The sequence below is a fragment of the Oncorhynchus masou genome, chromosome 25, assembly GCF_036934945.1.
Source record: "Oncorhynchus masou masou isolate Uvic2021 chromosome 25, UVic_Omas_1.1, whole genome shotgun sequence".
Taxonomy (NCBI): Eukaryota; Metazoa; Chordata; class Actinopteri; order Salmoniformes; family Salmonidae; genus Oncorhynchus; species Oncorhynchus masou.
Window position 1 is genome coordinate 1,867,924 of NC_088236.1, and position 14,905 is coordinate 1,882,828.

At 45.3% G+C, this 14,905-nt stretch overlaps 1 protein-coding gene across 1 annotated transcript in view; it reads right to left on the reverse strand.

The window, feature by feature from the left end:
* Nucleotides 1-14,905, reverse strand: part of tmem8b (transmembrane protein 8B) — a 358,579-nt gene that overhangs the window by 58,822 nt on the left and 284,852 nt on the right. Inside the window, exon 6 of the mRNA XM_064936529.1 lies at nucleotides 12,755-13,176. Within this exon, the coding sequence (XP_064792601.1) occupies nucleotides 12,755-13,176 (422 nt within the window). The remainder of the gene's footprint in view (nucleotides 1-12,754; nucleotides 13,177-14,905) is intronic.

The window sequence follows — 14,905 nt, forward strand, 5'->3', positions numbered from 1 at the left end:
CTGAACTGCACTGTTGGTTAAGGTCTTGTAAGTAAGCATTTCACGGTAAGGTCTCCACTTGTTGTATTCTGTGCATGTGACAAATAATTGATTTGATTTATCAATGTACAAAGTTTGATCAAATATGGACTTTCTTGACATCTGGGTGCATGACACGAACGCATATAATCTGGTTCTCACAGAGACTTGGCTAAATCACGGATAAAGACATTGACCAGTGTTGTAGTACAGTCTGGTCTCCAGACCACATGTTGAGTGTCTCGGTCTTGTCTCGGTTTTGGATACATTTGTAATTGGTCTTGTCTCGATCTCGGACAGTGAGGACTAGTAATTTGCTACCGAGACCAGCTGAGACCAGCGGAGTAAAAAACGTATAATTATCTGCCTCGTATGGTTCACCAACTACTTCTCAGACAGAGTTCAGTGTGTAAAATCGGAGGGCCTGATGTCCGGACCTCTGGCAGTCTCTATGGGTGTGCCACAGGGTTCAATTGTCAGACCGACTCTTTTCTCTGTATACATCAATGATGTCGCTCTTGTTGCGGGTGATTCTTTGATCCACCTCTACGCAGACGACACCATTCTGTATACCTCTGACCCCCATTCGTTGGACATTGTGTTAACAAACCTCCAAACGAGCTTCAACGCCATACAACACTCTTAAATGCTAGTAAAATGAAATGCATGCTCTTCAATCGATCGCTGCCCGCACCCGCCCGCCCATCCAGCATCACTAGTCTGGACGGTTTTAACTTAGAATATGTGGACAACTACAAATATCTATGTGTCTGGCTAGACTGTAAATTCTCCTTCCAGACTCACATTAAGCATCTCCAATCCAAAGTTAAATATAAGTTAAATATAGAATTGGCTTCCTTTTTTGCAAAGCCTCCTTCACTCATGCTTCCAAACATACCCTCGTAAACTGAATATCCTACCGATCCTTGACTTTGGCAATGTCATTTACAAAATAGCCTCCAACACTCTACTCAGCAAATTGGATCCAGTCTATCACAGTGCCATCTGTTTTGTCACCAAAGCCCCATATACTGCCCACCACTGCGACCTGTATGCTCTCGTTGGCTGGCCCTCGCTTCATATTCGTCGCCAAACCCACTGGCTCTAGGTCATCTATAAGTCTTTGCTAGGTAAAGGAATTGCAAAAATCGCTGAAGCTGGAGACATACAGAGGGGCAAAAAAGTATTTAGTCAGTCAAAGAGGCCTGTAATTTTCATCATAGGTACACTTCAACTATGACAGACAAAATGAGGGGAAAAAATCCAGAAAATCACATTGTAGGATTTTTTATGAATTTATTTGCAAATTATGGTGGAAAATAAGTATTTGGTCAATAACAAAAGTTTATCTCAATACTTTGTTATATACAATTTGTTGGCAATGACAGAGGTCAAATGTTTTCTGTAAGTCTTCACAAGGTTTTCACATACTGTTGCTGGTATTTTGGCCCATTCCTCCATGCAGCTCTCCTCTAGAGATGTGATGTTTGGGGCTGTTGCTGGGCAACATGGACTTTCAACTCCCTCCAAAGATTTTCTATGGGGTTGAGATCTGGAGACTGGCTAGGCCACTCCAGGACCTTGAAATGCTTCTTACGAATGCCCGGGCGGTGTGTTTGGGATCATTGTCATGCTGAAAGACCCAGCCACGTTTCATCTTCAATGCCCTTGCTTATGGAAGGAGGTTTTCACTCAAAATCTCACGATACATGGCCCCATTCATTCTTTCCTTTACACGGATCCGTCGTCCTGGTCCCTTTGCAGAAAAACAGCCCCAAAGCATGATGTTTCCACCCCCATGCTTCACAGTAGGTATGGTGTTCTTTGGATGCAACTCAGCATTCTTTGTCCTCCAAACACGACGAGTTTAGTTTTTACCAAAAAGTTATATTTTGGTTTCATCTGACCATATGATATTCTCCCAAAATAAAATGGTGCCGTCTGTTTAATTAATATAAGGAATGTGCAATTATTTATATTTTTACTTTTGATACTTAAGTATATTTTTGTAATTACATTTATTTTGTACAAAGTGTGTACTTTTTCCACCACTGGCTGCACATTTACTCAGTACTGGTATCACTGACTGCACATTTACACAGTACTGGTACCAATGGCTGCACATTGACTCAGTACTGGTACCACTGGCTGCACATTGACTCAGTACTGGTACCACTGGCTGCACATTGACTCAGTACTGGTAACACTGGCTACACATTGACTCAGTACTGGTACCACTGGCTACACATTGACTCAGTACTGGTACCACTGGCTGCACATTGACTCAGTACTGGTACCACGGGCTACACATTGACTCAGTACTGGTACCACTGGCTACACATTGACTCAGTACTGGTACCACAGGCTGCACATTGACTCAGTACTGGTACCACTGGCTACACATTGACTCAGTACTGGTACCACTGGCTACACATTGACTCAGTACTGGTACCACTGGCTACACATTGACTCTGTACTGGTATCACTGGCTGCACATTGACTCAGTACTGGTACCACTGGCTACACATTGACTCAGTACTGGTACCACTGGCTACACATTGACTCAGTACTGGTACCACTGGCTACACATTGACTCAGTACTGGTAACACTGGCTGCACATTGACTCAGTACTGGTACCACTGGCTGCACATTGACTCAGTACTGGTACCACTGGCTACACATTGACTCAGTACTGGTAACACTGGCTGCACATTGACTCAGTACTGGTACCACTGGCTGCACATTGACTCAGTACTGGTACCACTGGCTACACATTGACTCAGTACTGGTACCACTGGCTGCACATTGACTCATTATTCATTATTTTTTATCTCACACTTAGAGAAATAACAGAAGTTGTCCTTGCACAGTGAGTATCCACGGGATCAGCTATTTGGATGGATTGATGACCCAGTTTTTGACAGGTTTCTAAACTCACTTTTTGGTGCCTGGTTCTTGAAAATGGTGCTCCGTGTATTAGATTTGAGGCTAAACACCTCTACTTGAAGACAGTGTCTAATGTAATTAATAGCTTCCAGAACATTGCTTTACTCTGAGAAAAAGAAACCAACTCCAAATCGTGTTGTAGGTGACTCTGTTCTTTTTCCCTCTGCCTCTCACGTTGTATTTCAGAACCTACCTAAGACTTTCCATGCCAACCTTCAGAACCAGTGCTTTCCATGCCAACCTTCAGAACCAGTGCTTTCCATGCCAACCTTCAGAACCAGTGCTTTCCATGCCAACCTTCAGAACCAGTGCTTTCCATGCCAACCTTCAGAACCAGTGCTTTCCATGCCTACCTTCAGAACCAGTGCTTTCCATGCCAACCTTCAGAACCAGTGCTTTCCATGCCAACCTTCAGAACCAGTGCTTTCCATGCCAACCTTCAGAACCAGTGCTTTCCATGCCAACCTTCAGAACCAGTGCTTTCCATGCCAACCTTCAGAACCAGTGCTTTCCATGCCAACTTTCAGAACCAGTGCTTTGCATGCCAACCTTCAGAACCAGTGCTTTCCAACAGCTGTGTTGGATGACGAGAAGTTGTGGAAAACCAAGGAGTCGTGGGCCCAGTGATACGGCCAGTGGGAGACTGTTTCATCCTTGATTTGCTTCATGAAGAGCAGATTTCTGAGTTTGTGAAAATGAACCAGATGTATTAATATTCAGACTCTTTTAATATCGGTGACCTCTTTAAGAACCATAGCATTGGGAATCCATCGGTATGCATATCAGCTCAGACCATTACATTCCTGACATTCAAACCTGGTGAATTGGATTATCATGCCCTGCATTGCCACCATTCATCAACAGACAAGTTCATTATACTTGCTCATCAAGCGTTCAAATATAGGCATTTGTGAAGGTAACATTACAGAGTTTACCAGTTGAATTTCAATCCGTAGTGTGTCTTTATGCATTTGATTTTCATTTGATAGTGTAACGTGGTATTTTAATGCGTGAAATTGTTGTTTTTCAGATAATGGCAATGATAGTCAATTTAATGAGTGTGTGTGTGAAAGGCTAATCCCAAGAGTGAAGGAGCAAGTCCAGTACATATTGGCCCTCAAGGCCATTAAAGAGTAAGCAGAAATCTTCTCCACTCCTGTCATTTACTCCCATCAATGTTGCAGTGGAGCTCAGTCCCTCTGCTCTTCCTTTCAGCTCCCTCTGCTCTTCCTTTCAGCTCCCTCTGTTCTTCCGTTCAGCTCCCTCTGCTCTTCCTTTCAGCTCCCTCTGCTCTTCCGTTCAGCTCCCTCTGCTCTTCCTTTCAGCTCCCTCTGCTCTTCCTTTCAGCTCCCTCTGTTCTTCCGTTCAGCTCCCTCTGCTCTTCCTTTCAGCTCCCTCTGTTCTTCCGTTCAGCTCCCTCTGCTCTTCCTTTCAGCTCCCTCTGCTCTTCCTTTCAGCTCCCTCTGCTCTTCCTTTCAGCTCCCTCTGCTCTTCCTTTCAGCTCCCTCTGCTCTTCCTTTCAGCTCCCTCTGCTCTTCCTTTCAACTCCCCCTGCTCTTCCTTTCAACTCCATCTACTCTTTAATTACAGACTTTTTTATTTCTTCCACCTCCTGTACCATGTCACATGGTTGCTTTTATTCAGTCCGCTTCAGTACAACATACTATGGGGAAGTCATACTCTCATGATCCACATTCAAGGCCATTGAAATCTTCTCCTCACTGGAAGCCCCACTTCCCACAGGTGATGAGCATGAGACTCGGATTCATTCCTTCAATTATTCCTCTCTTCACCTCAGTGTGAACACAGATGCCCGCGTCCAACTCCTGTGTGCTTATGGGAGCCTACTCAAAGAGAGAGGGTTGCCAGGTTTGGTGGGTAACCCCCCACCGCCTGTGTCTTCCTCGGTCCAGCAGTGCTTGCCTCTCTTCACCTCAGTGTGAACACAGTGTGAACATGGATGCCCGCGTCCAACTCCTGTGTGCTTATGGGAGCCTACTCAAAGAGAGAGGGTTGCCAGGTTTGGTGGGTAACCCCCCACCGCCTGTGTCTTCCTCGGTCCAGCAGTGCTTGCCTCTCTTCACCTCAGTGTGAACACAGTGTGAACATGGATGCCCGCGTTCAACTCCTGTGTGCTTATGGGAGCCTACTCAAAGAGAGAGGGTTGCCAGGTTTGGTGGGTAACCCCCCACCGCCTGTCTTCCTCGGTCCAGCAGTGCTTGCCTCTCTTCGCAGAGTTGTTGATGAAGGGTCGGGTCCTATGTGGACTGATTAGATTGGGCTCAACCTGCTAAACAAGTGCTGGGATAGATGTCTTGTTCAGTATACGTAGCGTTAAGTCACTTGGTTCTTCTAAACCGAACGTGCTGGCTTGCTTAGCTTAGGCTAAAAAGCCTCCTGGCTGTCGGATAGAATGATTACCTTCCAGCGAGTGAAAGTTACTAGCTTTCCACCGGTGTTATGGCAAACCCATGACCATTTCCAGTTCCTGGACTTGGAGGGAGGGAAGCAGGGTTTACATGCAGCCCCCCCACCGAGCAGTTGGCTGAGGTAAACCCCCATAGCAAGGCACGGATCTGAGTGACCAGCGCACCCCTCTGCAAAAACATTATGGTGACAACAGTGACAACTGTGACAACGTTTGGCAAACGGGATACTACGTCAGATATTACCAGAGCCCCTAGTGACCGTAAAGGGCCGGGCTTCATGCTATACAGTCTCACAGAAGCACAAGGCATATTGGAAGCTTGTCCATGTTTAATGCTCCCCCCTCTGTTACCCAGCATTCCACAGTGTTCACAGGGTTCAAGGGGTATATCAATCTCCCAGGGTGAGAGTGACAAGTTGGGTCAATGTCCACAAGGGGTGCCCCTCCCCCATAAGTGGCTCAATACTGCGATTTATTGCTGATTCCTGCCTGTAGCTCACTAGTCCCTATGAGGTGTCTAGTGATACAGGTTACGGGCTCTATAGGCAATTCGTTGTTGGTAGCAGTCAGGGAATGAGCAGGGTTGGACACAACTACGCTATTATCCCACACACAGTCTCTGTGATTCATATGAGGCCACAAATGAGCTGCCTGTCCCATCAACACGTCAACTGTTCGCGAGGCCTCAGCGCCTGTTTTGATGAGTCCCGTCTCCAGAAGCAGGCAATACGAGTGGTTCCAATGTCGAAAATCTGGGCCGGCTGATACAGCCGGTATTCCTGGTTACGGAAAGGGGCGGGACTTAGCAACCCATTCTAGACGTACGTGCCCTCAGCAAACACCTCAGACTACAAACTCATGAGCTACCAGCGACTAGCTGCATAGTGGAGGAGGCAAGCAGTGTTACATCACAGATACTGTCCCATATTCTGTCTCGAGGCTTCATCTGACAACAGAAAAATATCTGTCTGACTCCATCTCACCATTCTGGATGAGTTCCCATGCCTCTGTCAAAGTCCTGGATGAGGTCTCATGCCTCTGTCAAAGTCCTGGATGAGGTCTCATGCCTCTGTCAAAGTCCTGGATGAGGTCTCATGCCTCTGTCAAAGTCCTGGATGAGGTCTCATGCCTCTGTCAAAGTCCTGGATGAGTTCCCATGCCTCTGTCAAAGTCCTGGATGAGGTCTCATGCCTCTGTCAAAGTCCTGGATGAGTTCCCATGCCTCTGTCAAAGTCCTGGATGAGGTCTCATGCCTCTGTCAAAGTCCTGGATGAGTTCCCATGCCTCTGTCAAAGTCCTGGATGAGGTCTCATGCCTCTGTCAAAGTCCTGGATGAGTTCCCATGCCTCTGTCAAAGTCCTGGATGAGGTCTCATGCCTCTGTCAAAGTCCTGGATGAGTTCCCATGCCTCTGTCAAAGTCCTGGATGAGGTCTCATGCCTCTGTCAAAGTCCTGGATGAGTTCCCATGCCTCTGTCAAAGTCCTGGATGAGGTCTCATGCCTCTGTCAAAGTCCTGGATGAGGTCTCATGCCTCTGTCAAAGTCCTGGATGAGGTCTCATGCCTCTGTCAAAGTCAATTCTGCCCAAAACCTACCAACCAACTGATCTTTTTCTCTGTTTCTCTTTTTTCTCTCTCTAGCTTTTGGAGATGACAGCAATCATGCACAAGGACAAGCTACTGATAAGCAATCTATGTAACATTACAGTCAACATTTTAACCTTTATTTAACGAGGCAAGTCAGTTAAGAACAAATTCTTATTTTCAATGAAAGCCTACCGGGGAAGAGTGGGTTAACTGCCTTGTTCAGGGGCAGAACGACAGATGTTTACCTTGTCAGCTCGGGGGAATCATTCTTGCAACCTTTCAGTTACTAGTCCAACGCTCTAACCACTAGGCTACCTGCTGGTTACTAGTCCAACACTCTAACCACTAGGCTACCTGCTGGTTACGAGTCCAACTCTCTAACCACTAGGCTACCTGCCTCTACCACTAGGTTACCTGCTGGTTACTAGTCCAACGTTCTAACCACTAGGCTACCTGCCTCTAACCACTAGGCTACCTGCTGGTTACTAGTCCAACACTCTAACCACTAGGCTACCTGCTGGTTACTAGTCCAACACTCTAAGCACTAGGCTACCTGCCTCTACCACTAGGTTACCTGCTGGTTACTAGTCCAACGCTCTAACCACTAGGCTACCTGCCTCTAACCACTAGGTTACCTGCTGGTTACTAGTCCAACACTAACCACTAGGCTGCCTGCTGGTTACTAGTCCAACGCTCTAACCACTAGGCTACCTGCTGGTTTCTAGTCCAACGCTCTAACCACTAGGTTACCTGCTGGTTACTAGTCCAACGCTCTAACCACTAGGCTACCTGCCTCTAATCACTAGGCTACCTGCCTCTAACCACTAGGCTACCTGCTGGTTACTAGTCCAACGCTCTAACCCCCCATAGTTAAGAAGGCCCCAAAGAGTCCCCCTGAAGCAGTCATAAGCCCAGTCACTAGACGGCTGCTGAACAGAGGTGGAGTGGTTTTATATTACTCTTAACGTTCAGTCTGAAGTGAGCATCGGCATAGCTTCTTAGAATATGAAGGTATACAATGTGAACATTGACCCATTCCGCTTTACTTCCGTGTACTGTGCTTAGATTATACCTCTATTACTGAACAATGACTTTGTAAAATTGTACTTTGACACAAATGGAAATAGTACATTGTTTGAGTTTGAAATGAATGAAATAGCATTTTGTTGAAAATTGTACATGGTTGTGTATACCTTTTCAAACTCAAAGTTTGCTGGCTAACAAGGTCAGCTGATCTTTCTCTACCCTCACATCATGCTAGCTCTGGCTGGCTAACAAGGTCAGCTGATCTTTCTCTACCCTCACATCACGCTAGCTCTGGCTGGCTAACAAGGTCAACTGATCTTTCTCTACCCTCACATCACGCTAGCTCTGGCTGGCTAACAAGGTCAAGTGATCTTTCTCTACCCTCACATCACGCTAGCTCTGGCTGGCTAACAAGGTCCACTGATCTTTCTCTACCCTCACATCACACTAGCTCTGGCTGGCTAACAAGGTCAACTGATCTTTCTCTACCCTCACATCACGCTAGCTCTGGCTGGCTAACAAGGTCAACTGATCTTTCTCTACCCTCACATCACGCTAGCTCTGGCTGGCTAACAAGGTCAACTGATCTTTCTCAACCCTCACATCACGCTAGCTCTGGCTGGCTAACAAGGTCAACTGATCTTTCTCAACCCTCACATCACGCTAGCTCTGGCTGTCTAACAAGGTAAACTGATCTTTCTCTACCCTCACATCACACTAGCTCTGGCTGGCTAACAAGGTCAACTGATCTTTCTCTACCCTCACATCACGCTAGCTCTGGCTGTCTAACAAGGTCAACTGATCTTTCTCTACCCTCACATCACGCTAGCTCTGGCTGGCTAACAAGGTCCACTGATCTTTCTCTACCCTCACATCACGCTAGCTCTGGCTGGCTAACAAGGTCAACTGATCTTTCTCTACCCTCACATCACGCTAGCTCTGGCTGGCTAACAAGGTCAACTGATCTTTCTCTACCCTCACATCACGCTAGCTCTGGCTGGCTAACAAGGTCAACTGATCTTTCTCTACACTCACATCACACTAGCTCTGGCTGTCTAACAAGGTCAACTGATCTTTCTCTACCCTCACATCACGCTAGCTCTGGCTGTCTAACAAGGTCAACTGATCTTTCTCTACCCTCACATCACGCTAGCTCTGGCTGTCTAACAAGGTCAACTGATCTTTCTCTACCCTCACATCACGCTAGCTCTGTGGTTATTTACTGTGCCTCATTATGAGTCTAATCTGGTCTCCTTCAACATGGTTATCCTCATTATGAGTCTAATCTGGTCTCCTTCATCATAGTTATCCTCATTATGAGTCTAATCTGGTCTCCTTCAACATGGTTAGCCTCATTATGAGTCTAATCTGGTCTCCTTCAACATGGTTATCCTCATTATTAGTCTAATCTGGTCTCCTTCAACATGGTTATCCTCATTATTAGTCTAATCTGGTCTCCTTCAACATGGTTATCCTCATTATGAGTCTAATCTGGTCTCCTTCAACATGGTTATCCTCATTATGAGTCTAATCTGGTCTCCTTCAACATGGTTATCCTCATTATGAGTCTAATCTGGTCTCCTTCAACATGGTTATCCTCATTATGAGTCTAATCTGGTCTCCTTCAACATGGTTATCCTCATTATGAGTCTAATCTGGTCTCCTTCAACATGGTTATCCTCATTATGAGTCTAATCTGGTCTCCTTCAACATGGTTATCCTCATTATGAGTCTAATCTGGTCTCCTTCAACATGGTTATCCTCATTATGAGTCTAATCTGGTCTCCTTCAACATGGTTATCCTCATTATGAGTCTAATCTGGTCTCCTTCAACATGGTTATCCTCATTATGAGTCTAATCTGGTCTCCTTCAACATGGTTATCCTCATTATGACTCTAATCTGGTCTCCTTCAACATGGTTAGCCTCATGAAGAGTCTAATCTGGTATCCTTCAACAATAGCCCTATTTGGTAGTATACCAAGTCCATATTATGACAAGAACAACTCAAATAAGCAAAGAGAAACGACAGCCCATCATTACTTTAAGACATGAAGGTCAGTCAATATGGAACATTTTAAGAACTTTTAAAGTTCCTTCAAGTGCAGTCGCTAAAACCATCACGCACTATGATGAAACTGGTTCTCATGAAGACCACCACAGGAAAGCAAGACCCAGTTACTTCTGCTGCAGAGGGTAAGTTTATTAGAGTTACCAGCCTCAGAAATTACAACCCAAATAAATGCTTCATAGAGTTTGAGTAACAGTCACATCTCAACATCAACTGTTCAGAGGAGACTGCTTGAATCAGGCCTTTATGGTCGAATTGCTGCAAAGAAACCACTACTAAAGGACACCAATAATAAGAAGAGACTTGTTTGGGCCAAGAAACACAATCAATGGACATTACACCGGTGGAAATCGGTCCTTTGGTCTGTTGAGTCCAAATTTTAGACTTTTGGTTCCAACCACCATGTCTTTGTGAGACGCAGAGTAGGTGAACGAATGATCTCCACATGTGTGTTCCCACCGTGAAGCATGGAGAAGGAGGTGTGATGGTGTGGGGGGTGCTTTGCTGGTGACACTGTCAGTAATTTATTTAGAATTCAAGGCACACTTAACCAGCATGGCTACCACAGCATTCTACAGCAATACGCCATCCCATCTGGTTTGGGCTTAGTGGGACTATCATTTGTTTTTCAACAGAAAAATGAGCCAACACACCTCCAGGCTGTGTAAGGGCTATTTGACCAAGAAGGAGAGTGATGGAGTGCTGCATCAGATGACCTGGCCTCCACAATCACCCAAACTCAACCCAATTGAGATGGTTTGGGATGAGTTGGACCGCATATTAATTTTATTTTTTATTTTTTTTTACCTTTATTTTACTAGGCAAGTCAGTTAAGAACAAATTCTTATTTTCAATGACGGCCTAGGAACAGTGGGTTAACTGCCTGTTCAGGGGCAGAACGACAGATTTTGTACCTTGTCAGCTCGGGATACGAACTTGCAACCTTTCGGTTACTAGTCCAACGCTCTAACCACTAGGCTACCCTGCCGCCCCAGGGAAAGCAGGAAGGAAAAGCAGCCAACAAGTGCTCAGCATATGTGGGAACTCCTTCAAGATGGTTGGAAAAACCTTCCAGGTGAAGCTGGTTGAGAGAATGCCAGGAGTGTGCAAAGCTCTCGTCAAGGCAAAGGGTTTAGGTTGGAACACTGTGATGGCTTTACGTTGGAACACTGTGATGACTTTACGTTGGAACACTGTAATGGCTTTAGGGTGGAACACTGTGAAGGCTTTACGTTGGAACACTGTGATGGCTTTAGGTTGGAACACTGTGATGGATTTAGGTTGGAACACTGTGATGGCTTTACGTTGGAACACTGTGATGGCTTTAGGTTGGAACACTGTGATGGCTTTAGGTTGGAACACTGTGATGGCTTTAGGTTGGAACACTGTGATGGCTTTAGGTTGGAACACCGTGATGGCTTTACGTTGGAACACTGTGATGGCTTTACGTTGGAACACTGTGATGGCTTTACGTTGGAACAATGTGATGGCTTTACGTTGGAACACTGTGGCTTTATGGCTTTACGTTGGAACACTGTGATGGCTTTACGTTGGAACACTGTGATGGCTTTACGTTGGAACACTGTGATGGCTTTACGTTGGAACACTGTGATGGCTTTACGTTGGAACACTGTGATGGCTTTACGTTGGAACACTGTGATGGCTTTACGTTGGAACACTGTGATGGCTTTACGTTGGAACACTGTGATGGCTTTACGTTGGAACACTGTGATGGCTTTACGTTGGAACACTGTGATGGCTTTACGTTGGAACACTGTGATGGCTTTAGGTTTGAACACTGTGATGGCTTTATGTTGGAACACTGTGATGGCTTTACGTTGGAACACTGTGATGGCTTTACGTTGGAACACTGTGATGGCTTTACGTTGGAACACTGTGATGACTTTACGTTGGAACACTGTGATGACTTTACGTTGGAACACTGTGATGGCTTTACGTTGGAACACTGTGATGGCTTTACGTTGGAACACTGTGATGGCTTTACGTTGGAACACTGTCATGGCTTTACGTTGAAACACTGTGATGGCTTTACGTTGGAACACTGTGATGGCTTTACGTTGGAACACTGTGATGACTTTACGTTGGAACACTGTGATGGCTTTACGTTGGAACACTGTGATGGCTTTACGTTGGAACACTGTGATGGCTTTACGTTGGAACACTGTGATGGCTTTAGGCTGAAACACTGCCTCCATACTGTAGCTAATGCCTTAATGTCTTGGCTTGTATGAAAATAGGCCTATTTCACTTCCTGGTATGAAAATCGCCCTATTTCACTTCCTGGAACTAAGGCAGAGGGACAAGGAGGAACTATGACAGTCTACCAACCTGGGAGGGATAGGTAGATATGATGTACTGCTATCAGACATAGGCTGTCTGGTGGTGTGGACATGTAAAACACAGTGGGATTCCCCTGCTAGAAGGAAATGCTAGCCTGAGTATTTAACCAACAAATCACTCAGGGAAGGTAGCTTTAGTATCTCAGTATCTAAGAGCTAGGTACAACATAATTACCAGAAAATTGTCAGGACTTTAGTCTGTGTTTAAACAAAACAGCACAGGACTTGCAAACGTCCTTCCCACTGTGTGGTTGTGTGAGAGAGGGAAAAATTACAAGGTACAAAACACATCTTGTAATGAAATCTTTTTGACACTCACCAAGTTGAGTTTGAGTTCCATATTGAGGACTCCTCCACTGTCCAGGACAGGCATGAGGTTAATGGAGAACACAGCAGCCCTGTCCGGAGGGACAGAGATGTTCGGACCAAAGAAGATGTAGAAGTGGACAGAGAAGGTGTCCAGCTCATTCCTCAGAGTGGGCCGGATGGGCCAGCACCTGTTGGGGTCGGAGCTGGGAGCCATATGGGTTATACTGTCCCGCGGGGAGAGGAGGGAGCCAGCGGGGTCCGAAGAGGAGGAGTTCTGGGCGTGGCCGGGGAGGCCGGCAGGGGTGGAGGGGAGCGTCTCAGAGAGTGAGAAGCCCATAGCACTGCCAAAGGACTGCGGCAGGTTGAGATTAGAGCTGGGGCCAGAAGAGGAGCTGGAGGGGGAACCCTTAGAGGCGCTGGATTTTGAGCAATCTGGAGAGGGAAAGAGAGAGAGATAGAGAGAGAGGGGGAGAGAGAGGGAGAGAGAGAAACAATGTCATTTAGGAAGAATGGGGAGACAGACAGACAAGCAGAAAGGCACACAGACAGACAGACAGGAAATGTGTCATGTCATGGCAATACCAGTGTGAAACAGGCCTCTCCTCTCCTCCACCTCTCTTCTCCTCCCCCAATCCTCTCCTCCTTGCCTCTCTTGTCTCCTCTCCTCTCAAGAGCCTCTCCTCTCTGCTCAGACCTAGTTTGCACATGTGCCTATTAGGTTGCCTGGCAGTATTATCTGTAGGGAAGTGTCTGAGTCAGTCTGAAGTGCTCTCATGGGCAGCAGCAGCAGTCTCTCTCTCTCTCTCACACACACACACACTCACACACTCACACACACACACACACACTCACACACACACACACACACACACACACACACACACACACACACACACACACACACACACACACACACACACACACACACACACACACACACACACACACACACACACACACACCTCAGAGGGTTAGAGAAACAAACAAAAGGTGGATCATTGTCAAGAGGCTGCTATTTCCTCTCATCTCCACATCAACCAGTCAGATAATCTGATCGTCTGGAAGCAGAAAAACACAACAGGTCCTGTGTGTTGAAATTATCAAATGAAGTGGAACTATACAGCTTTCAGCAGCAATGTTTTAATGGGTGACTGTGGTTAAACAGAAGTTTTAATGGGTGACTGTGGTTAAACAGAAGTTTTAATGAGTGACTGTGGTTAAACATATGTTTTAATGGGTGACTGTTGTTAAACAGATGTTTTAATGGGTGACTGTGGTTAAACAGATGTTTTAATGGGTGACTGTTGTTAAACAGATGTTTTAATGGGTGACTGTTGTTAAACAGACGTTTTAATGGGTGACTGTGGTTAAACAGAAGTTTTAATGGGTGACTGTTGTTAAACAGATGTTTTAATGGGTGACTGTTGTTAAACAGAAGTTTTAATGGGTGACTGTGGTTAAACAGAAGTTTTAATGAGTGACTGTGGTTAAACATATGTTTTAATGGGTGACTGTTGTTAAACAGATGTTTTAATGGGTGACTGTGGTTAAACAGATGTTTTAATGGGTGACTGTTGTTAAACAGATGTTTTAATGGGTGACTGTTGTTAAACAGACGTTTTAATGGGTGACTGTGGTTAAACAGAAGTTTTAATGGGTGACTGTTGTTAAACAGAAGTTTTAATGAGTGACTGTGGTTAAACAGAAGTTTTAATGGGTGACTGTGGTTAAACAGATGTTTTAATGGGTGACTGTGGTTAAACAGAAGTTTTAATGGGTGACTGTGGTTAAACAGAAGTTTTAATGAGTGACTGTGGTTAAACATATGTTTTAATGGGTGACTGTTGTTAAACAGATGTTTTAATGGGTGACTGTGGTTAAACAGATGTTTTAATGGGTGACTGTTGTTAAACAGATGTTTTAATGGGTGACTGTTGTTAAACAGACGTTTTAATGGGTGACTGTGGTTAAACAGAAGTTTTAATGGGTGACTGTTGTTAAACAGATGTTTTAATGGGTGACTGTTGTTAAACAGACGTTTTAATGGGTGACTGTGGTTAAACAGAAGTTTTAATGGGTGACTGTTGTTAAACAGACGTTTTAATGGGTGACTGTGGTTAAACAGAAGTTTTAATGGGTGACTGTGGTTAAACAGAAGTTT